Source organism: Mercenaria mercenaria, chromosome 13 (genome assembly GCF_021730395.1).
Source record: "Mercenaria mercenaria strain notata chromosome 13, MADL_Memer_1, whole genome shotgun sequence".
In the NCBI taxonomy this organism is placed as follows: Eukaryota; Metazoa; Mollusca; class Bivalvia; order Venerida; family Veneridae; genus Mercenaria; species Mercenaria mercenaria.
Window position 1 is genome coordinate 1070982 of NC_069373.1, and position 25746 is coordinate 1096727.

At 31.1% G+C, this 25746-nt stretch overlaps 1 protein-coding gene across 1 annotated transcript; it reads left to right on the forward strand.

The window, feature by feature from the left end:
* Positions 1–466: 466 nt before the first annotated feature.
* LOC123530198 (uncharacterized) lies at positions 467–7389 on the forward strand. Its single transcript, XM_045310946.2, has 2 exons — positions 467–1554; positions 5185–7389. Exons 1-2 carry the CDS (start codon positions 615–617, stop codon positions 6408–6410), a joined length of 2166 nt encoding a protein of 721 aa, XP_045166881.2. The 5' UTR covers positions 467–614; the 3' UTR covers positions 6411–7389.
* The last annotated feature ends 18357 nt before the right edge of the window (positions 7390–25746 follow it).

Consider the following 25746-nt stretch of genomic DNA (forward strand, 5'->3'; position numbering starts at 1 on the left):
GTATTAAAGATGCCTTTTATAACATTTATATTTATACTTTTCTGATGCATGTTCAGAAGTAAAAAGTATTGTTGCATATGAATTTGCCAAATGATTTGTTCTAATATTCTGTTTTATTCTCTTTTTATCTATAGAATAGTTATTGTAAGGAATTAGGTCAAAAGGTCAGAGAAAATCATATTTTAGAACTAGTCTTATCTAGAGGTTTTCAGTCCTTACCACAGTTTTAAATTCACAGAAAATTCATAAATTATATGAAAACGTCAAATATACATAAAGTTGGGTTAAGAATCTTCTAATTCCACTGTTTGTTAGTGAGGTATTGTGAAACGTACTTCACTTTATGTTCATGTAAATATCGAATATTATCGTAATAGTTGTCGACAGGTAATTGACAGTTGAATCTTTATTTTCCATAAGAGGTAAGTAAGTAGATCTTGTCGCAATGCGAGTACATGATTGTATATATATTAAATCTATCGATTTATGAGCTCTTTACACATGAAATGTAAAGCTGTAAAGTAAAATGTTCCCATACACTCCAGGTTCGTACAACAAGTGATAGTACTACGTACTGAAAGGACGCATACGCATTTTCTTTTTTTATTATACAGATGGAGACGTCATTTTTGAGATCGTTGGTTGTTTTCCTTGTTTGGACGTTAACATCATTTGCTTGTCATTTTTGTGCCAAGCTGTTCTTAAAGGAGACTGCGCATTTCACGGCTGGATTTAGTGTGACTGTTCTTACAGGAATGCAAATAATATTTTGCTTGGCATTTACAAAAGTTTCTGATAAAAGTGATACAGAAGTGACGACGAACAAGTATGTCATTTTTGCCGCGCACGCATGTGCAACATTGGCAACAAACTGGAGCATGTCTTTCACGTACGCAGCGTCTACATTTGCCATCAAACTCATGGAACCTTTAACCAGTGCTCTATTACAAAGATTTCTTCTTGGTGTTAGATTATCATACTTACAATGGATGAGTATTCCAGCTGTTGTTTATGGTGCCATTGTATTCGCTGCAGATGATAAAACTCGTCATTTTAACGTATCCAATGGTGTTATTTTGGCGTTCATATCGAATATATGTTTGTCTTTTAGAAATGTTTATATGAAAAAGAATCATTTATCGAAATCTCAATTCTGTATTTACAGCTTAAGACTTAGTTTAAGCGTACTTGTTTCCTCAACAATTACAGCAATTTTGGTGGCGAATTATCTAGTATATGTTAAAATTGTTCCTTCAGGAAGTCTTTATATATATAGTCTACTCATCGGCTCCTCTCTGTTCCATGTAAGTTACTCATATATATCGACCATAGTAGTGTTGAAACATTGCTCCGTTGTGGGCCATGCATTTGGAAACATCTTTAAAAGGTTTTCAGTCATAGGCTTTCTGTACATGGCAGGATCTAGGACTGCTTCTACATCGAATTTCATCGGACTTTTCATTTGTGTAACAGGTCTGGCGGTATATACTTTGTCCAAAAGAAATGAAACTGAAATATGCGCAGCCAATATGGATTTAGAGACAAAATATAGAAGTACGTATCTCGTTTTATTGTGTTTGTTTTCAAAGTATTAAATGTATATGAGAGTTTATTATGATGCTTAGATACACAGAAAAACAATCTGAAATGTACTTAAACATATTGATATAAAGTGATTTATTCTATCAGAATTGGTGCTGATGGTTTTCTTGCACATTGACTCCAACACTTTACGAAGTCAAAGTGACAAGAGGTTTCTTAATATAGTGGACCCGACAATCGGAATATAATTTGCCCCTCGTATGCAACCTCGGCATTTCCGGTTTTACGAAAGTTATTTACAGGCTGAGTAAAGAGAGTGCGTAATCGCATGGAAATTGAAAGAGTGACATGAATAATCAAATTACTGCGCTCTTTATTATTTGTTTAGTCCTCTAGTACACGTCGATTTGTGGGAATATGGTCTGCCGTGAAAAAAAATATTGAGAAATGTAGAAACCTATACCACATTATAGATTGGAGTGAGGTATCGTAATTTCCTATGTATCTCTTTCCAGACACGCGACTGGAAAAAGTTATGACGTCATAAATATGGCGGCAGAAGAGAAAAGAAGAAAGGCAGAAAATGTATTACTGCTGAATAATTACAGCTTTGAAAACTATGTTATGATTGTAAACCTGATATATTTAGTGAAGGTTATGTTTATTCTAGCAGATAAATCACTTTTATCAAAAATAAGATGGAACTTATTATGCTTAAAATAATTGTAAGTATCAGAAAATGACGAAACTGACTAAATAACGATATTAAGTAAGCACATTTCTGTTAAATGGCGCAGTACGCTCGATTAAAAATAGAAATAGTCTTATACTCTATCGCTTCCATGGTCAAGTAACATAATTATATATATATATATATCTATATACCCTTGTTATCTGTATTAGTGTGTCAGATCGGCTTAACGCCCCGACAATGTGGTCAGAACGCAAAATCAAAAGAAAAAGATCTGTTACATGGTGCAATCTTAAGAATGTTGTTTATAATTATATAACAGCTTTAAAACGTAAACTTTTTTACAGTGCAGAATCTCCTATTAAAATTGATAAATCCAATTAATACATACTTCCCCGTAAACCTGAGTTGAAGACATCTAGGAAAGGAATCATTAGAAGATTTCTCTATGTTTGTTTTAGTCCAGCATACTAGGTGGTCTATGATGTCATCGTCGCTTAACGCCTACAGTATATTTACGTTTTACATAAAGAAATTTATAGTACTTAAACCTACAACTTGAGTCCTTCTAGTGAACAGGATTTGGCCACTAATCACATCCCTGAAGCTTGTATTTGCAAAGTCCGCATAGATGATCAACAAGATTATGATGGATTCCTTAATTGTATATACAATCACATTAAGCTCGTTTCATAGATAATTTAACCTCTTTTGCATGTACCAATACTTATTCATTTTATCGTATAACTTCATGTCCAACTGATATTTACACCGCGTGAAACGATATTGCGACAAAGAATGGAAACAAAAAGAATAAAATCCAACAATTACAAGGTGTGCTGTTACTTGTTTCATATGATTTCTTTACTTTTTATACCTATTTACCTTTTACATAAAGAAATTTATAGTACTTAAACCTACAACTTGAGTCCTTCTAATGAACAGGATTCGGCCACTAATCACATCCCTGAAGTTTGTATTTACAAAGTTCGCATAGATGATCAACAATATTATAATGGATTCCTTAATTGCACATACAATCACATTAAGCTCGTTTCATAGATAATTTAACCTCTTTTACATGAACCAATACTTATTCATTTTATCGTATAACTTCATGTCCAACTGATATCTACACCGCGTGAAACGATATTGCGACAAAGAATGGAAACAAAAAGAATAAAATCCAACAATTACAAGGTGTGCTGTTACTTGTTATATATTATTTCTTTACTTTTTATACCTATTTACCTAATAATCTAATGAATGACAAAGAAACTGCTTAAATTAAACGCATTTTTATTTAATTCACGCATTCTTGATGATGATTTTAAATACGGACAATCAGTTTTTGCTAGAATAGTTGACATTTTTTATGCCAGCGAGGTACAGTTATTAAATGTAGACTACAATACTGTATCGCTTGGGATTGACATACATGTATCGCCATATTTAAAATTGATTTAAGTACACTGCAGCTGATTTACCCAAGCTTTTATTCTATTTACATGGGGTGGGGGATGTTCCCCATACAATGTTTTGAAATATATCGGACCAGGTAGGTTTCTGTTACTAGATGCGTGGTTTGTCTCACAATAGCTGTAGGTCATGTTGTCTGTCGGTTATATGCGACGTTTAATACCTTTTCCTTTACCTTTATGTTATCGTCATACCTTTGCAAGAGCGACTTTCAAGAATTCAATGAACGTTATCAGTATGTCCTTTTGCAGAAATACCGCTATTATCAACTGCGAGAATATTCTACTAAATGTCAGTATCGTAATTCAGTGTGTGTTTTTTTAATGTTTTTTTTTACGTTTTACATTTAATAGCAATTTAACTCGGCGATATAGGACCATTTTGTGTCGATTCGCCGTAAAGCCCAACTCACTCACCCACAAATAGCAATTTAAAACACATTTATCACTAAGTGAAACAAATAAAAAGTAGTTATTTATCAAATTCAATGGAAATTTTCCCGAATGTATTTGGTAAAAGGATGAAATGTTTTAACATATGCGGTTTTGACCCAATATTGCATATTTAGTGTTCAGTCCTTTGTCAGCTGGATGCTAGATTTTCCTATTTGATCGTGTCTAACGAAAGAGGTGGACGACGATGATAGTTCTTAAAGCCCACAAATATTGAGCTGCTATGACTATCATGAATTTAACAATTGCATTAATTAAAAAAAAATCCGTTAAACTTCTACTGGCATAATCGTCTTGATCATGCTTAAATCTAATCAAAATTAACTTGCAAAAATGCATGTAATTTGCACATAATCTGATAATAAGAGCATGGAAAGCTATTTGTGCTGACATTGATTTGTACTGCATTTCAAATTCCTTTCCCTCTAGATAATTATTAAAAGCAGATGTTGGTAACATATATTCTCTTATTGCATGTTATTTTTCTTGTAACTTTCAAAAATTAACTTATTTCAAATTCAAAACAATAAGAATAGTCGAAAAAAAGTTAATATCAAGAGGTAGAAGCGACGTGTAAAAATGCATTGTAAATTAAGTGGGTGGGGTACATATTAAACAGTTAAAATAAATTGAATACATTTTGTATATTGTTTCCTAAAAAAGTGTAAATATAGATATTTGTGAAATGTCCCATTTGCTTGTTTAATGACATGATACTCTATATTATAATCAATTTCACTGATGTTTTCAGAAATTATTCAGCAGTATTATTTTCGTAATCGGTCGCCATATTGATGACGTCATTTCTGGATCCAGTCGCGGTCCCCAGAAGAGATACATACATATTGTTTTTGTTTTAGACCAAGGAATAATTGGTATACGTGGCTATATTTCTCAACTACTTTCGAGCGGGATTGCAAATGTCCGTGGACTTCTCGCTGTGTGAAAAGTTTACTTTGTCAGGTGTGTGTATATTACACATCACTGCACACACTGAAATATTTTTGTTTTTATTTTCAGATACAGTGAGGAACAAGCTTTTCATCATATGCATATCTGCTGCTAATATAGTCATGGTGTTCCTGGCAAACTATGGAAAAAATGGCTCTTCTTTAGCTTATAATATGAATTCAATTACATATAGCCGTAAGTTATCTCTTTCAAAACGACTCGACTTTAGCATCGGAGATTTCTTTTCAACAGATCTTGTTCAAAATCCGGAGGAAGCAAATAAGCTCTCCCCTTTACTTACAACAAGGCCGGATGTTATCGAAGAAGCTCAAAGAATACATAACAACATATTCAAGTCCTTGTTGGGCAGATATAAATATGCAATGCTTTTCAATTATTCTCCGTCTGAAAATAAAGGCGATTCAGCTATAGTTGTTGGAGAAGTTATCCTCTTACGGAAACTAAATATAAATGTCGTTTTTGCATGTGAATCCCGTTGCACGAAAAAACATTTAGATAAAGCGCAAGTATTGAGCAGGAAATATACGGATAATGAACTTATAATTCTTTTACATGGTGGTGGGAATGTTATAGGTTTTCAACGTGCTGATTACATGCGTTCAGATGTGATTCCACGTTTCCTGCGATTCAATATTATCATGTTTCCTCAAAGTATTTTATATTTTAATCAACACTCCCATCTCAATTTTTGCAAGAAACTGTATGCAATGCACGCTAATTTAACGTTCATATGGAGAGATGAAAACTCGTACATACTTGGAAAAAATTTTTTCCCTAAAGTGCGTTCTTTATTGTCGCCAGATATGGCTTACCAGATTGGATTTACACCTCGATTCATGCAACCAATTTATGATATACTTTGGATCAAACGCGAGGATGCGGAATCACCAGTATATGAAACACCTGAAGCCCCGATAAACTTACGTATGCACGTTTCTGATTGGTTAAATTGGAAAACACCGAGAGGCCTTTCGCCAATGGAGGATACGTTTCTTATGACAACAAACGGCATGATGTTTCTGCAGCGAGGACGAATAGTGATTACAGATCGCCTTCATGGGCATATTCTATCAACTCTCCTCGCCATTCCACATGTTTATATAGACAACAAACAGCGAAAAATTTCTAACTACCACAACACTTGGACAGCTGGGTTGGAAAATGTAATTTTGGCGAATTCTAGCTTGGATGCTGTCGCAAAAGCAAGACAATTGCTGATAAAGCTTGATAAAGATTTGCCTGAAATAGAAGGGTTTTATACAAATTCAAATTGATGAATTTAAAATCAATTATATCCTGTGTAACAGTTATTTATCATTAAGAACAAGTTACAGCCATGTTTTAAACATAAATCCGCCCCGTCTCGACGGGCTGGTATTACGATAGAAATTTTCAATTTACTTAACGAAAATGACCGAATCTTTCGAATCCCATGAAGGATTTGTACCTTGTTTTCTGCACGAGCACTTGCATTGGAATACTAAGAAGCATCTGTTGCAATACATGGACCCTACGTAACTCTTTCTAAGGCGCTTTAATTGTTAAAGCTGTTTCGGTCAATGGTTGTCGTTATGATATCCGGCCAATATTATAGTCTCAGTTACCTTTTAAACATAGCTTAAATATACATATTGTTCAGCAGCGGATGTCTAACACGACAGTAGTGCTGTATAACTGAGTGATAACTAATCTCATATGTCAAGTCTTACAAGAAATATTATTTGCGTTTAACATAGATATATTCACCACGGCTAGGCATATGAATTGCATAATAAGACGGAGATATTCTATATTATCATTTATATAAACACTAAACTTTATTTTGTAGCGTGTTATATTTTTCTCATTTCTAAACGACCTTAGCACTGCATACACATAGATACACACTTAAAATTTTATTTTAACGCAATGGGTAGTATTATATTGTACAATATATTAATTTCTTAAAAAAAAATCTTATTAAATTTCTACCATTTATATATATATGTATATATATTTATTTTATACATGAATCGGGCAAAAATAGACTTAAGATCACCATGTAATACGTATGGAAATAAAGTATAAACAATGAGAAAGTATTCCGTGTTTTTATCCTGAAATTTATTCAGTGGTTTTATAGCCACATAAGATTTCATAATGGTTAGACTTTGAAACAAATTATCTGTCTTTCCATATTTCTATCCATCCATCTGGCCATCTAATGGTCGATCAGTTTTATTCAAAAGAATATTCCTCAAGCCAATTCTAAATATTGTAAAATGTCATTTGCCAATTCCCTTCCAAGTTCTCTTTTTTCTTTTTTTCTGTTATGACTTTGTTGCTATGATATACTCCCATTGAAAATTGCGATAAATGAATCTTACTTTTGTTGCTATTTAAAAGCGGGGTCGTGTCGCACATAAGAAATCTGTTTGAGATTTGCACATGTGAATATACAATTTACTCTTTTTTTTCTACATGAAAATACACTTTTTGACAAAACCAAAAGAAATATATATTCAAAATTTATAGATTGTGACTGAGATATTAAAATTTGACTTTGGTATATTATATTGACAAATTAATGTGACTATTCATTCTAATGCTTATGGTTTTATTGCAGTAATTCGGTCAAAAATGTGCTTTCGTGGAGCAGTCCCAAATAAAAATATTCTATTTTTTCCATTTTTAACGCATTTGCGCGTAAATCGGGGGCCAAATGGGCATTATTTTACTCGTGAAATGAATTTTACATAAAATAGGACAATTTTCATGCTAATGTTCGCATGCTTTCGAGTTGTTCACTTGAAAACGAAAGTAGTTGGTTTATTCTGCGGACCGCTTTCTGAAATGCGGCAATATCGGGTAACCTGATTTTAGCTGACTTGTATTTCACTGCATACTATTCACTGCCCCTTTTTCTTTTCGTTTTCTTGAAGCAAATGTATTGATATCTTGACGAAATTAGGTCTGCACCGGAGTGGATATATAGAAACTGTAACAAAATTATTCTGAAGTAGCTGATTTTTTATGAAACAAAGAACAATTCCTTTCATTGGTAAAATAGCCTATAAATGACAAATCGGTCATTTTTTTCTAAAAGTGCCAGTAGTCATAGCGGTATTTCATAATTATATTTCTAATCACGTTTAACGATATTTTGGGGAAAAAAAAACAGAGACTTATTTTTGGATTATTTTATTTTCGACCAAAGTTTCGCACATTGGTTGATAGATTTGCTAAATCTTGTGCAGAACAAATCCCTTATTTGTATGATTTAGACATGAAATCAAGATGAATTTGTTAAATCCGTGGCAGTTTAGATGAAATAGAGCTTAAGTTACCTTCTGAGCATCGAAGTATTGGCTGAACTAATGTAAAACACTGAAAATGCGAAAACTTGCACATGAGATGACATTTTTTTGGCCAAAACTCGGACATGGGTTGGCCATAGAAAAACGGAAATTTCTCGACTTTAACTGATGATTTGTAAATGGAACTGCGCAGGTTGTCTTTAATGAAGGTTTTCAGAGAAATAAATGCAGGTTATTAAATAAAAAAGTTCCCCTTATAAGTGACAAATCAGGTATTTTTCTCAAAGAGCCAGTAGACATAGCGGGGTTTCATAATTCTATTTTTAATCACGTTTAACGACATTTGGGCACAAAACAGATACTTATTTTTTTTATTTTTTATTTTTTTTTTTATTTTTCGCACATGTGGTGATAATTTAGCTAATGCTGGTGCTAAACAAATCCAATATTTGTATGATTTAGACATCAAATCACGATGACTTTGTTAAATCAGTGGCATTTTAGATGAAATAGTGCTTATTTTACCTTCTGAACATCAAAACATCGGCTGAACTAATGTAAAACACCGGAAAATGTGAAAACTGACATGTTGGGCCAAAACTATTTCATGGGGTGGCCTTAGAAAAACGCAAATTTCTCAACTTTAACCTGTGATTTGTAAATGGAACTGCGCTGGTTGTCTTTAATGAAGGTTTTCTGAGCAATGAATCCTAAAATTGCCGATAATTAAATAAGATAGTTCCCCTTATAGGTTATATTGCAAAAATTGGGTCAAAATGTGATTCCGTGGTGTAGTTGAAAGAATTCACTAATAAATGGATCCTTATTTTTCCAATTTTCGCGCATTTGCGCGTAAATCAGGGGCCAAATGGGCATTATTTCACTCGTGGAATAAATTTACATAAAATAGGACACTTGTCATGCTAATATTCGCATGTTTTCATTGTTTACTTGTAAACGAATGTACGGTGTTTATTCTGCGGGCCGCTTTCTGAAATGCGGCAGTACGGGGGTACCTCATTTCAGTTGACTAGAATTCCACTGCCCCTTTTTCTTTTCGTTTTCTTGAAGAAAATGTATGGATATCTTGTGGAAAGTAAGTCCACGCCGGAGTGAAAAACTAGAAACTGTAACAGAATTGTTCTGAAGTAGCTGAATTTTATATGAAAAGAACCATTTCTTTTTCTGGTAGCCTTATTTGTCAAAGTTTATATCTCTTACTGTTTATAATGAATCTTCATTTAATCTTCAGACATATTAGACATGTACTCAAGGTAAAAAAGTCACATCTGATTTACTTTTTTCAGATTTCATTAACATGCAGTGTGCTTCTATTTAGATTGTTATAATCTTGTGATTCATGTAACAATGGCAAGGGACGGCTTTCCCTTTGAATATTTGTTTTTCTTTGATTCTGCAGAATTTTATCACATTGTTCAGCATTGAAAAAATAAGGCATTTGATGTTTCACTTAAAGTTAGTCACAGGATTATCTATTCTCATGATAGTAAAGAGTTTTATGACATAACTGACTTTTGCTCAGGTCATGATGTTGATACTTTTATATTTATGTAGATCATCACTGGTGGTGCACAATTCATGAAAGTGGTGTAATTATAATTGGTACTGAGATACCAGTGGCACAGGAGCTTGCCATCGAAAAGTTATTGATCGTGTTTGTACATAAAAACATAAAGAATGGAAGTTTGAGAGAACGCTTATAGGAGTCACAACGTTGGTTGGTTAATTGTTCGTCTGCAATATACATACTTCTACATTTCTAAAATAAATTAAGCCATGTCATGAAGGTGATCACAATGAATGAACAGCAGATGTGTGTGACATTTTGTTTTGTATCAATTTCTGCAAAGTAATGGGACTTGGAGTTAGTTATTTATATAATGTAACCTGCGTCCGGTCAAAATAGAGCATTCAGACAAAATTCGAGAAAATCCATTTTTGCATAATTATATATAACAAACAAAGGGAGGAAAAAATAAAGGAAATATGGAAAAAAAAATAAGGTCAAGGAACAGTCAAGGAATCTAAGAATTGTCCAGGAAATTTTTGGAAAAGAGCAAAAGCCAGAGAAATTTGTAATCAGCGGTTAAAGGCCAAGAAATAAATAAGTAAGAAAAGGAAATATATATATATTTTTATTTATTTATTTATTTTTTAAATTTAAAGTCAGTATCTTTAATATTGGTTGCTCGATGCACTTTTTCATATTTTTGTTTTAAATTAAATCTATTGTTTTTTATTGTTTTTTTCTGTCATAAATACATTAATTTTGTCTATTAAACAGTTTAATTTTTGTTCTTGTTAAATGATATTTACTCAAATGGTTTTAAGAAATTATTATTAATATCATATTATTTAAAGTTTATATATACATTTGTTTTGCATGTCTGAAAAAGACAATAAAGCTCCTTGCTAATTATATGATATTGGGCACTGGTCATAATAAACAACTTATATTTGCCACTTCTTTCACACATTCTGATATTTATATAAAAATAACAAAATCTAATAGTAAATGAAACTGCATGCTGCAATCGTAACTACTTGCAATTTCTGTCAGTATTATTCCACTTTGAAGCATATACTAGTTGTAGTTCAAAGCCATCCTAACCCCTAACTTGCAAATCGCAACTGTATCTACCTTAACGATCAGTGCAGATCAAAATCAGCCTGCGAATCCGTGCATCCTAATCATGATCTACTCTGTCCGCCATTCATTTAGTAAATCTTTCATAAAAATCCCTATGAGCTATACATGTTTTTTTCCAAATTCAAAGATAGAGCAGTCCATTTTAAAAATTTAACAAGAGAACAGTTAAAGAGGTAGCTGTCATAGATTATTCCCTTGCATTAAATGAAGTTAGCCAAGGTCAAGGTCACTGTTACATACTTACACATCTCGTAAAATTCATTATAAAACAGGGTAAAATTTCATAATACTGATACAAGGTAGTTTCAGATGTAAGCGTTTTAAAAAGAATATGGATTCATCGTCTTACGGTTCTAGTTTGAAAGATGATATTTCTCTCAAATTTTATTTTTGATTTGAAATTTAACTTTTTGATCATTTCCGTAAAGAATTTTTTGTAAACAGTATACCCGGAAAGTAGTGTAGACAGGATCTAGTAGACGTCAATGTTGTCTACGTCATAAAAAGACGGCAGTTCCACTGCATATCAAAGCGGCGACACTGAAATTCTACATCGCCAAGAATTGAATTCGCCTTCCATCAGTAAGTGTTGAAATGTTACTATAGTTACGCTTGATTTTATTGAGCACTATGTACAGTATGATAAACACAAATGTAAAATATACTTCAGTATACAGTATCTCTCATAATTTCGCGCATTTGAAAGATATTTAATACAAGTGCGCAAATGTAATTACAATCAAATTGACTAACAGTGGTGACTTCCCTTTAATATGTTTACACCATTTGCTGTCAACGAAGGTGTTGTCATCAGTTGTTGAAAATATGAAATATTCATGCTGGTTTTACTAGTTCTACGGTAGGTACTGTATCTCGTTTTACTTTTTCAATGTATGTATTCCATTTTTCATGATGCTAAGCCTCCTAATAGTAATACCAGTGGTAACAGCACAGTGTATAAACTCTCTGTACGCCCAAACGGAAGTCGCCAATAACTAGGCGTTCGCTTTCTTTTTTCAAATTTTTGGATGCTGTCGGTAGTGAGTATTTTTATGTTTTTCTGTGGCTATTTGAAATAAATATTCTTGTTGTATATATTTTTTCAATGTATGATAAATGTCTCTGCAACAAACTGCCGTTAAATAGACATTAACACATGAATTAAAACGTATTTGCACCAAAAACCCAGCAGGTCAAAGCAAAAGACGATGCATTCAGGCTAAACATGCCCATTATTTAGGAACTGCGAGTGAAATACGTGTCGGAACCGCTTCTGAATGTTAAATTATAAATCCATGCAAATGAGTTTATACCTACAAATATGAATTTACAATCCTGAATAGTTTAAATATTGTTTAATTCAACATGCATCTGAATTATGCACTGACCGCCTAGTCGCAAAACTTTATATAAAACTGTTCCACTATTCGCCAAAACACTGTACGCCTATTCAGTAAAGAAATGACGAAGTGTTTGGGCTTGTAGGCTCTATACATTGTACTTACTGAATTTATAAATATAAGTTTTGTATTGTATTTACTTGCGACAGTGATCCAGTATTTATTGGTCTGTTTCACCAACGATGTCCTTGTCTTGGACAAGAAATATAATCTGTATACGAGTTTCCGTTAACATACGAGAAAAATATATATTTATTCCGCTCAGCTTGACAGGACACTTTGTTGTTTTTTTGTTGTTGCTTTTTCTTTGTATTTTTAGCTCGATTATTCGGGGAATAGCGGTGCTATTCTACTAGCCCCGGCTTCGGTTAAAGTTAAGTTTTTCGGCAACCTTTATTCTGTCACATCTTTTTTTTTTTACTTTTGCTTATACCTTACTGTAACTTCACATAAACATTGTGCAAACAAAGCCTTTTTATGCAGGGACTGCCCATTATACCCAAATACCCAAGGCAAAGGTGTTGTACTTGAAATTATTTTTTGAATTTAAGCTCCGCCAACAGACAAACGCGCTGTCTACATGAAAACTCTGTACAATCAAAGTGTCCAAAACGAGTCCGCTCATCTATCTTCCAAGACGGCGGTTAGTTATGTACGTGTAGAACAACTGATGTAAACGTTAGGAGCCAGGTCATTTTCCGCTTACTCTGTAGCGATTACTGCAATAATTATTAATGCAAACGAAAAAGAATTGGATATTAGCTTCGATCTGCTTGATTTTGACTGATATCAGCGGTGATTTGGAGCCGGATATTAAAATAAACAGAAATTACCAATAACCGCGCCGACGGCAGCTGTTTCTTCTGTGAATGATGATAAAGTCACCGTCATAAAGTCCGAACAAGTCTCTGAGATGCCGGAAATGGATCAGACACTGAGTTGTACCATGTAACGATTATATGAATGATGCGTTAGTGATTTTTGTGTCAAGAATCTAGTCATTATTACTAAAAATAATTTCAAACACTATGCAGGTTAGAGTTTATTAGTACGCATTTACCGCGGCTGAGCCGTGCTAGACTAAATTAATTTGATAATTACTTACTAATAAACACTAACCTTTACGAAAAGTGGATTCGAAACTGCAGTAATAACATACAAACTGGTCCGTGACTGTTACGAAAACGAAAGAAATTATAACTATTACTTTTTAACTGTCGGTTGTCATAAAACAAAGTCAAATTATGGTAATATATGAATGAAAAGAAGTTTTGAATAGGCGTACAGTTTTTCGACTAAGCGTTCAGTCCGGATTTTAGAAATTGCGATTAGTGGGCCAGTAATGTATCGACTAGTGGGACAGTGTAATCGGCATATATGTCTCCGAAAAACACATTCTCCTAAAAACGCATTCGTTACCATAGAGCCATGCTAGTATTTATCGATGCGTAAGATATTTATCTACGAAGTAGCAAAGGTTTCAAATCTTTGGAAAAGCTCAAGATACATGTATTTCAAAGAATTGATAGTTTCATTACAAAATCGAACAAATACCCACACGTGATTTGACTTGAAATGAAGTATATTAAGAGTTTCAATAGGCGTGTTTGGTATCTACGTACACAGTAGCTCTTAAACAATATGTAGATTAAAAATACACTTACTTTATGCGATATTAACGAAATAAACAATGAAAATCCAAGCCATCCGCGACAGCAAAAATTTGTGTTTTGATTTCTGAACGCCTAGTTTTTGGCGACTTCCGGTTGGGCGTACAGAGAGTCTATACACTGTGAACAGGGGCGTAGATATAATTACTCAAGTCAAGGAAAGCTGTTTTACAGAACTTCACCCAGTAGAGCACACGCAGTAATTAACAGATCATATATAAATTTATCAGTATATCGCCTGTAAATTTATATATCTACACATCTTTTAATCAATATATCGGTAAGTAAAATTGTTTACAGAGCTCCAGACTTTTTATTGGCGTAAACAAAATCTGAATCGTCCGGATGCTTTATGTAACAAAGCACAGTCGGCATCAATTCTCCCACATTGAACGTACACACGCATTGAATTGAATGGTACTCTATAAACCTAGGTTAAACTATTTTTTACACTCAATGTCTGCGTATATCAAACAGTTGGGAATTAATATTGATGGTACGGTAGTGTATTTTAAAGCGGTGTCGATTTAAAATATCGATCAACATCCGATGTGGAATAAACAAAAATGTTTCTTTCTAAGAATGTATAAGTGAACAAACACTCTACGCATTCTTTAAACCAACAAAACTGATCCCCACAACATAGCTAAAGGTATATTGAATATTCTATTTTATTCGGTAGCGAGTGTGAAGCCAAAGCAAGCCAATGGAAAAAAAGAAGCAAAAACTTAAATGATGAATTGAAACTAAACTGCAAACAAATGCATGGGTGTTACACCCAATAAATATATTATAAAACTGATTTCTGGTTTCTTCACATATATAAATTTTCAGTAGTAAAATTACTTCTAGTCAATTTCAGATTTTACCATTTTACTCATTCATAAAAAATATGTTGACTAAATATTCATTGGCCAAAAAAATTATCTGGAGCTCTGGTTTAGAAAAAAAATCACAGTCAAATTGGCACCTTCAAACGCACATCTGGGGTTTATTTTTGATTACACCAGCACATGAATTTGTGAAGTTTCAACTTCGAAAGCTGCAAATTTTGTCTTTGGGGACATGTTTTCAAAGAACTATACAAGTGACGTACTTTAGGGTTATAATAATTACCCCAAAAATAAGTTGACAATTCGTTTATCTTCCTTTCTTTCAAATCACCGGAAGCATTTTGATGTTGACCGGTACATTTCCATCATTTATTTTAACAAGCGCCGTGATTAATGCTGACAGAGAGATGCTATTCATTACTAAGAGGCTGCTAATGAAATTGAATGACCATGTTGTAAACCAGTCAATCGTAACCTTCACCTCAGAACAGAAAGGAGAAGAATTTCGACATTATTAGTTGAATAAGTTATATTTTGACATATTTATAGCATTTGAAACTGTTAAACATGCGTATGTGGTTTAATACAGATATGCTAATGCAGTTTATTTTGCAAACACATCATGGGGATATTGCCCATATCCTTTCCGCAGCCTTAACGTAATAAAACATATTAGCGTCTGATGGCCCTTTCACGCTTCCATAGAATCAACATTTATTACATAAAATTAATTTTGAAAATATTTCTGAAATGTCTAGGTCTGCAGTTCTCAAATATGGTTATATCTTACATCCAAGGCATATACTGACACTCTCAGACAACATCAAAAACACCCTTTTGAGCGATTTGATGAAGTTCCAAAATTATCAATTGCCCTTGGTCCGTTACGGACCCATTTGGAGTAGTAATGTAAAATAAGGGTTCTGGGCCAATCTGACCTCACTTGACCCCATGTCCCTATTTTATAAGTGCACCTTAACCTTACCCTAAACTTATAATACTAACTCGGTACACCTGTACTCTCAAAATCTTTGGTTAAACCAAATGAAAACCTTAGGTTTAACCAAATGAAGAAAACATATATTTTTATTCAAAAAATAGTTTCCACTTAAAAACTTTAAACACTACACTAAGAGACAAAATGTAGAATAAGTTTGGCCTAATATAGCATACAGGAAGTAAAATATCGTGTGGTTAAATTTAGGTCGCGTTTACTTTCTGTTTAAACCACCTTTCTGTTTTAACAGTACTTCCTTGTTTTGTAATCCTTCTGCATAGATAAAACAACTGTTAAAGACATTAGAAATGACACAAAATGTACACAGTACCAATAAATACATTAATAATTATCCATGAAACAAGAAAATTTCAAACTAAAAATAACACAGACCGTGAAAACCAAATGCTAAATATAACAAATTTAACAAGGTCAGGTTATTTACAAGTCTATCTCCCTTTAATAATTGAAATTAAAAAAAAACAAGTAATATCTCCCTTTGATAACTGAAATTCATACAAATTGTTTTAATTAATATTGGAAGAATAAAATTACGTTAGGAGTTGTTATTATTTAAAAGCAAAAAGTAATTGAATAAATTATAACATACGAAAAATAAAATTATGATAATTTTAAAACCATAACATTATTATAATAAAGAATACACACTATATAAAAACGGTTTCAACTTTTATATCATTGAGTCGAGTTGTGTTACGCTTTGTTCCGGAAGTTGATCCGACGTTTCCTTATCTGTTTAAAGGAAGCTTGCAGTATAGTTTGTGTACTGGGTCGTCTTGTCTGTTAACGGTTACAGCTTGCTGTTATGACATTGACTGGTTGTGCACATAAAGAATTATTCCGTCAATGTCGTGATAGCACTGAATTGCCTTACTTCGTTCTTGTCTCTAGTTTCGAAGGTTTCGAGAGGCAACGAACAATGGGGTTAAAGGTGATTCTGGCTGCAAAACCGGGCAGGTTTGATGATTTAGGAAAAACCAGCTGTATGGTGAGCCTATAGATGAGGTCTCTTAGGAAAGACTAATGGTTCACCCCGGCGTTGGGTGTGCACGTAATAAATTCTACCTGGCGTCGGGGTTAAAATTAGTGTACGCAACACGGCTTTTGCACTTTTTTAATAAATATTGCCATAATCATACGGCCGAATGGTTTCAGTTGTTTATACAACATTTACCAACATAGTTCTTTAATGTTATACAACATAAACCGCGTTAAGGTATTAGAGTGCTTAAGTATTATCATTATTCTGTGTTAATCACAATTTTAGGAGGGTATAGGTTCGAGTTCTCCCGGAACCCATTTTTTTTTTAGTATAAATGCTCTTTTAATAATTTTAAATACATATAATATAAATGAATCAAAAACAAATATATTGTTTGAAAGAAAGAAGATTTACTGATAATATAAATCCTCATTATGTTACAACAGAAAACGGGAGAAAAATGATAATGGCTACCTGTTCATCTTGTGGAAAAATGAAATCAAAGTTTGTTAAAAGTACAGGGGGTAATTTAGATATTCACAAAGCAATGTTACCTTTATTACCTAAAAAGGGTTTGCTTTTGCCAGGATATAACTATTGTGGGCCCGGAAACGCTTTAGATAATGGACCTCCTGTTAACGAACTGGACGCAGTATGTATGACTCATGACCTTTGCTACGGCAACGATATTGATCAAGCCAAATGCGACAAACAAATGCTTTCAAACTTAAATAACACTAAATCAAAAACATTTGGAGAAAAGATTGCAAAACATTTAGTTGTAAAACCTGCAATTAAAACGAAATACAAACTTGGGTTGGGAAATAAGTCCCCGGGAGCTGGAAGCTCACTAAGACAAAAACGAAAGTCAAAAAACAGGAAAAAGGGGTAGAGTATACCCCCGAAATCACATGGAGCGATGAATTAGCAGAAGAATTACACAAACCAATTAAAAGAAAATTTAGGAAACGAAGAGTGATTGTCCATGACATTGATAATACCTGGTCTGCTGATTTAGTTGATATGCAAACTTTTTCAAAATATAATAAAGGAGTAAAGTACTTGTTAACCGTTATTGATATATTCAGTAAATATGCTTGGATTATTCCATTGAAGAATAAAACTGGAGAATCTGTTACTGAAGCACCAACAAATTTATGGGTAGATGAAGGAAAAGAATTTTATAATAAAAAGTTTGAATCATTTTTGAATAAAAATAAGATTAACATGCATCATACATTTAATGAAGGAAAGGCTGTAGTAATATAAAGATTTAATAGAAGTTTAAAAAGAATAATGTGGAAATATTTTACAGCAAATAATACTTATACTTATTTAGATAATTTGCAGGATATGATTGATAAATATAACAAAACAAAACACTCTATTATAAAAATGACACCATCCGAAGCCAGTAAAAGCTTAAATAAAGGTACTGTTTACTTTAATTTATACGGTAATTTAAAAATACCAAAGAGTAAACCGAAGTTTAAAATTGGTGATCGAGTTCGCTTAAACAAACTTAAAAGACATTTTGAAAAAGGATTTTGACAGAGGAAATGTTTATAATTTATAAAATTAATAATTCAAATCCCAGAACATACACTATTAAAGATTTAAATGATGAAATAATTCAAGGTTCATTTGATGAACAAGAACTTTTACCTACTATACAAGAGGTTTTTAGAATAGAAAAAGTTATTAGACGAGACTATAAGAAAAAACAAGCTTTAGTAAAATGGAAAGGTTATAGTGAAAAATTTAATTGTTGGGTACCATTTAGTGAATTGGAAGAAATTTAATTTCAAAAATATATTATATAAATGAGTAATACAAATTTAATTTCTAATAATGGAATAGAAACAATAGATCAATTAATTATTCACTTAACTAAACTAGCTGCTGCTTACAGAAAAAGTTATAAATTTTGTGAGAGAGTAAGTACTGGGTTATATATTACAGCAGGTATCTTTGGTTGCTCAGCTGCATTAGCACTTGTTCCAGCTATTCCTATATTTGTAGCAGTTGCAGGCGCTGTTCCATCAGTAATTATCATATTTACCAATAGACTAAAACTTGACGACAAGAAATTTATTTTAAAAGCATATCATCACACAGTAAAACAACTAATAACAAAAGCACGAATCGGAGAAGTAAATAAAGAAGATTCAAATAAAGTTATTCAAGATATTTTTATAATACTGTTAGAAATGCAGAAAGAAAAGAATTATTCAATGCCTCTTGAAATGCATATGAAGGAATTTAAATTGAACGGATATAAAAGTAAAAAAGACGAAGAGCTGTATTAAATTTTACGTGCGTGTTTAGAGATTTTTTTCTATAAGTATATTATATATATAGATGGTTAATAGAAAGGTAGATAGAATGATTATGCCAAAATTATCTAGCACTTTAGGAGAAATAATGAATCCAGACAAATATTCATATAAGAAAGTTCTTAAAAGAAGAAATGTTATTAAATCAAAACTTGATCAAATAGTTAGCGATGAATATAAATATCATATCATTGATAAATTACAAAATGTTATAGATCCTTATCTATTAGAAAGGAATTTATTTGAATGGGACTGTGGTCGTTTAATGTTAGAAGAGGAAAGTAATGTAAGATTATGTGATTGTCCCAGACCAAATAATATTCGAAACAATCCTAAAAAAGTTATTGCAGTGGAACTCACCGAAGGTTTCGCCGGAGGAGCAACCGATTTTGATACTAATGAAGAAAAAACATATAAAAGCACTTATGCAGCATCCAAAGACCTCGATATTAATTCTGGGTTAATAACAATGTGCTGCAAAGGAATAAACCAAGTTAAAAGTGGAATATCAAAAACCAGCGGAAAAAGATATAAATTTAAATATTTTATTTCTTCTTAAACTTTATTTATTTTATTATTTTTTTAATCCTTTTTTCCTTCGTGATTTTTTTCTAAATATAATATATAGATTGAAATTGAGAGATCTACAAAGCAATATTATAAGAAATTTGAAATTAAAGTTGAATATAGACAAGATCCAAAGAATCAATTATATTTAACTATAAACGACTCTTATGTAATACTTAAATCTGAACTTAAATCTTTAAAAGGTATAAAAATAAATATTGTACTAAAAATAACTTTTGTAAAAATGGATAAAACTGATACAATATATAAATCAGCTTATTTTCAATAGAAATTATTAATACAAATGAAATAAAAAAAAAACTTTACGTCAAGCTTTTGATGAAATAATAAATAGAATTGGTAATTGGATTTCTGAAGGAAGTGGTTGGAGAATAGAGTCAGTTGATGCTCATTATATAAATAGATATAAGTATAGTCCATTGGCTGCTTCAAGTTATTTAGAATTACCAAAACAATTACAAAATCCAAAGAAAGGATTAATAAATATAAAGAATGATGATAATGAATGTTTTAGATGGTGTCATTTAGCCTACAAATTCCCTGTAACAAAACATTCTGAAAGAGTTTCAAATTATAAAAAACATATAGAAAAACTTAATTATAATGGAATAAAGTTTCCCGTTACATTAAATCAAATACCTAAAATTGAAACTCAAAATGAAATATCATTTAATATATTTGGTTATGAAGGAAATAGTATTAATCCATTGTACATATCAAAATATCAATACGAAGAACACTGTGACATGTTGCTAATTAATAAAGATGGACGATTGTCCCTGGGACCTGAAAGCTTACATAACATAAACCATTATGTTTGGCTAAAAGACTTTAATAGATTAATGTTTAACAAAACAAAATGTAAAAATTAAAAACATTTTTGTAAATTATGTTTACACATTTTTTCACAAGAAAGAATATTAAATTAACACATACCAAATTGTTTAGCTATTAATGGTACCCAAGGCGTAAAAATGCCAAAAGAGGGAAGTAAAGTACAATTTAAAAATTATCATAAAGGTTTAGCAGTACCTTTTGTAATTTATGCTGATTTTGAATCAATAACTAAGAAAGTTTTAACTGCTTTACCATCACCTGAATCTTAATTTACTGAACCGTATCAAAAAAAAAAAAAAAATAGATTGTGGTTACGGCTATATAGTTGTTTGTTGTTATGATGATAAATATACTAAACCAACTAAGATTTACAGAGGACCTAATGCAGTTTATAAGTTTATTGAAAAAATGCTTGAGGAAGAGGAATATTGTAAGGAAATATTTAAAGAACATTTTAACAAAGATTTGAGAATGTCTAAAAAAGACGAAATTGAATTTAAAAAACAAAAGTTTTGTCATATCTGTGAAAAAGAATATAAGGAAAATGAAAATCCTGTACGTGATCACTGTCATATAACAGGACAATTTAGAGGAAGTGCTCACTCAGAATGCAATATTAATTTTAGACTTACACACAAAATTCCTGTTATTTTTCATAATTTAAGAGGTTATGACGGTCATTTTATTATGCAACAAATAGGAAAATTTAAAAAAGAAATTAATGTTATTCCTAACAATATGGAAAGATATATGGCATTTATGATTTCCGACTTGGTCTTTATTGATTCATTCCAATTTATGTCTCAATCATTGGATAACCTAGTAAAAAAATATTCCAGAATTTAAATACACATCAACTGAATTTAGATGTGAAAGTGTTGAATTATTAAAAACAAAAGGTGTTTATCCATATGATTACATGGATTCATTTAAAAAAAATCAAAGAAACAAAATTACCTCCAAAAAAAAAAAAGAGTTTTATTCAATTTTAAATGAAACACACATATCTGACAACGAATATGAACATGCTAAAATGTTTGGAATAAATTTAAAATTAAAACAATGGGAGAATATCATGATCTATATTTAAAAACTGACGTATTACTTTTAGCTGATGTATTCGAAAATTTTAGAAAACTATGTTTGGAATATAATAAACTAGTTTAGAGTACTACAAATTAGATCCTTGTCATTATTTTAGTAGCCCTGGTTTAGCTTGGGATGCAATATTAAAAATGACTGGAATTAAGTTAGATTTAATAACTGATATTGATATGTATCTTTTTATTGAAAAGGGACTGAGAGGAGAAATAAGTTATATTTCAAACAGATACAGTAAAGCAAACAATAAATATATGAAAGATTATGATCCTGAATTAGAATCTAAATACATTATGTACCTCGACGCCAATAACATTTACGGTTAGGCTATGTGTTAACCTTTGCCCTCTGGAAACTTTAAATTCATATCCGAAAAACAATTCAAGAAATTAATTGCAAAAGGTAAAACTAAATTTATAATTGAATGTGATCTTGAATATCCAAAAGAATTACATACTGTACATAATGATTATCCTTTGGCTACTGAAAAAATTAAAATACCAGATCAATGGCTTTCCAATTATAGTAAAAATATTAAAACAGAATTTGAAATAGGAAAAAGTAATGTAAAAAAAATAGTTCCAACTTTAATGAAAAAACAAAATTATGTAGTTCATTATAAAAATCTTGAACTATATGCACAATTAGGGTTAAAAGTAACAAAAATACACAAAATATTAACTTTTGATGAAAGTCCTTGGTTAAAAAAGTATATTGATTTTAATACTCAAAAAAGATCTAAAGCACAAAATGCATTTGAAAAAGATTTTTTAAGTTAATGAACAATTCTGTGTTCGGTAAGACGATGGAGAATTTACGCAAGAGGGTTAATATAAAATTAACTCATGATGAAAATATTTTATTAAAATATATAGCAAAACCTTCATTTGTTAGTTCAACGATGTTTAATTCTAACCTTTTTGGTATTCATAGAATAAAAGAAAGTTTGTTATTAAACAGACCTTGTTATGTTGGAATGTGCATTCTAGATTTATCAAAATATTTAATGTATGATTTTCATTATAATTATATTAAGGAAAAGTACGAAGATTCAGCAAAGCTTTTATTCACTGACACTGATTCATTATGTTATGAAATAAAAACCAAAGATGCATATGAGGATTTTTATAAGGACAAAGATTTATTTGATAATAGTGATTATAACCCAAATTCAGAATTTTATTTCGACAATAATAAAAAAGTAAATGGAAAATTTAAAGATGAAGCTGCCGGCATTCCCATTGTTGAATTTGTCGGATTAAGAAGTAAAATGTATTCATATTTATTAGAAAATGAAGTTATCATTAAAAAATGTAAAGGAATTAAAAAACATGTTGTTAAGAAAACAATAGTTCATAAAAATTACAAAGATACTTTGTTTAATTCAACCCAAAGTAATCACATCTTTAAAGTTATTCGTTCTGATAAACACAATCTTTCCAGTTATGTTATAAATAAAACATCTTTATCATGTTATGACGATAAAAGATATATTCTTGATAATGGTATTGATACATTAGCTTATTCTTAAATTAATTCTTAAATTACAGAACCATAAATTGTTAATTGAATATTCATAACGTTTAAAGAATTAATATAAATAACATCATTTATTTTGAATTCATTAGCATAATTAATAGAAATAGATTCATTTTCTCTGTTATTTTTTACATCATAACTTTGAAGAATTTTATATTCTTTGCTTTTTAATTCCAATTTAGCTTCTCCTTTATCTAATTTAATTGCATCATCAAGAATAATTAAGATGCAATTTTGTTTAATTGTTACATTATTACCATTTTGAACTAAACCAGGACTAGCATTTACAACTTTCCATTGAAATAATCCACTGTCGGTATCTTGGGTATAACATGTTAAACACAATGGAGGTTTTCTTATTATTTGTCTTTCTATTTTATTTACTTTTTCATTTATATTATTAAATATTCTCTTTATATTAATTATTCCAGTTAAATAAAAACGCAGTAATTAAATAAAGTTTGAATTAAAGTTTTAATTCAAAAGTTTGCTTTCTTTATAATTTATATATTCCTCCAATATGTAGAATTTGACATAACTATCCGACATAAGAATAAATGATACTTCTGTAGATGTTGAATCGTCATAAGGATGAATGTCAAACATTGTCCTTTCTGTTAAATAAATTTTAATTTTTTTCTGATACATACATACACTGCCCGATTCGGACCCACTTTCATCGATCTTGGATGTTATATTTACACTCCCACCGGGAAATATACCTGTAAAGCCATCTTGCCACCACCTAAAAAGAAAATGTGATATTTTGCATTTTTCCCACTGTCCGGGCGCCACTAATAAAACCCTGATATCTATTATATAAGTTCCGGCTTTTTTAGCTAAAACACATTTTTTAATAGTACATCCGGTACTGCTGGTTTATATTCTTGGTTTATGTTTATAAAATCTCTATAATCTACGATATTTCCAGATTCAAAATTAAATGTATTAAAATAGCCCATACCACTTTTAATTATATAATCATATAATGAATATATCCAGACACCGTGGCGATCAAAATACTTTTTCATTTTTATGTATGAATATGTTACAAGGGATTTTGGTTCTCCTTCATTATAACCGCTGTTATATTAAAAAAGAAACACTTCACGTCTTACTTTTTCTATTCTTTTTCCAATTCTTCTTTTAGTTTTTTGTCTTTCTTTTTAAGTTTAAGAATTAGTTCAGCTAAATCATCAACTCGTTTTGTTGTATCTTCACCGGAACTTTTAATTTCATGATATATATTGTCTATTCTTTTTTCAAAAACAACGTCTTGATTATCATATGCATCCAGCTGATCATTAATTATGTTAATTGCTTCAGTATTGGTAGAAATTGATTGAGTATTAGTTGAAATTGCTTGGGTATTAGCAGGGATTGATTCTCCTTGTTAAGCTTATATTTTAACTACAGAGTCCAGATCATTTATTATTTTTTTAATTTTATCATTAAATTCGCTGATATCTTTTTCTAACATTTCTGTAAGTGTACTTAATTCCGCGTACTTTAAATTGTGACGTGTGTCAACAGTACTAATCAAGTTCCGAAGTTGTTTCTTAAAATTTTCTAGCTGATCATTAATTATGTTAATTGCTTTAGCATTAGCAGTAATTGATTCTCCTTGTTTAACTGATTTTTCAACTACAAAGTCCAGTTCATTTTTATGTTTTTCAACTTTAGCATTAAGCTGCGTCATATCTTCTTGTAATATTTTTGTAAGTTTACTTAAGTCTGTATACTTTAAATTGTGACGTGTGTCAACAGTACTAATCCAAATTCGAAGTTGTTTCCTAAAATTTTCTATTTTAGAATTAAGCTCTTTTTTAAGGTTATCTAATGCTGTGTCGTGGTCATCACCTCTTTGTGAAGCTGCCTTTTCCAATTCAGATTTATATTCTGCAAGTTTATTTGAAAATGTATCGAGTAAATCTTGATTCCCTTTAACCATTTCAGTATTTAGTTTACTTACTTCTGTTTTGATTTCTAACTGATACATATTTTGTAACTTTTTCTCAGCTTCATTAATCTTGTCTTTTCTTCATGTTTAATCATATTATCTTTTAATTCTTGAACTTGATTGTATAACTTTTCAAAATTGGTTCTAAATACTTCTTTTATGTTGTCATCTGTCAAATCAGATTTCTCTTCAAGTTCTTTAATAGAATCAACCATAGCTTTCATTTCTTCTTCAATTTTATCTTGTAATTCAACTATTAATAATGAATTATTTTTAAAATCTTTTGTTAAATCTTCAATATTCTTTACTTGTGCTTCTAATGTCTGTTTTATACTTTTAATATCTTCAAGATTATAGTCATCTATTACACTTTGAACTT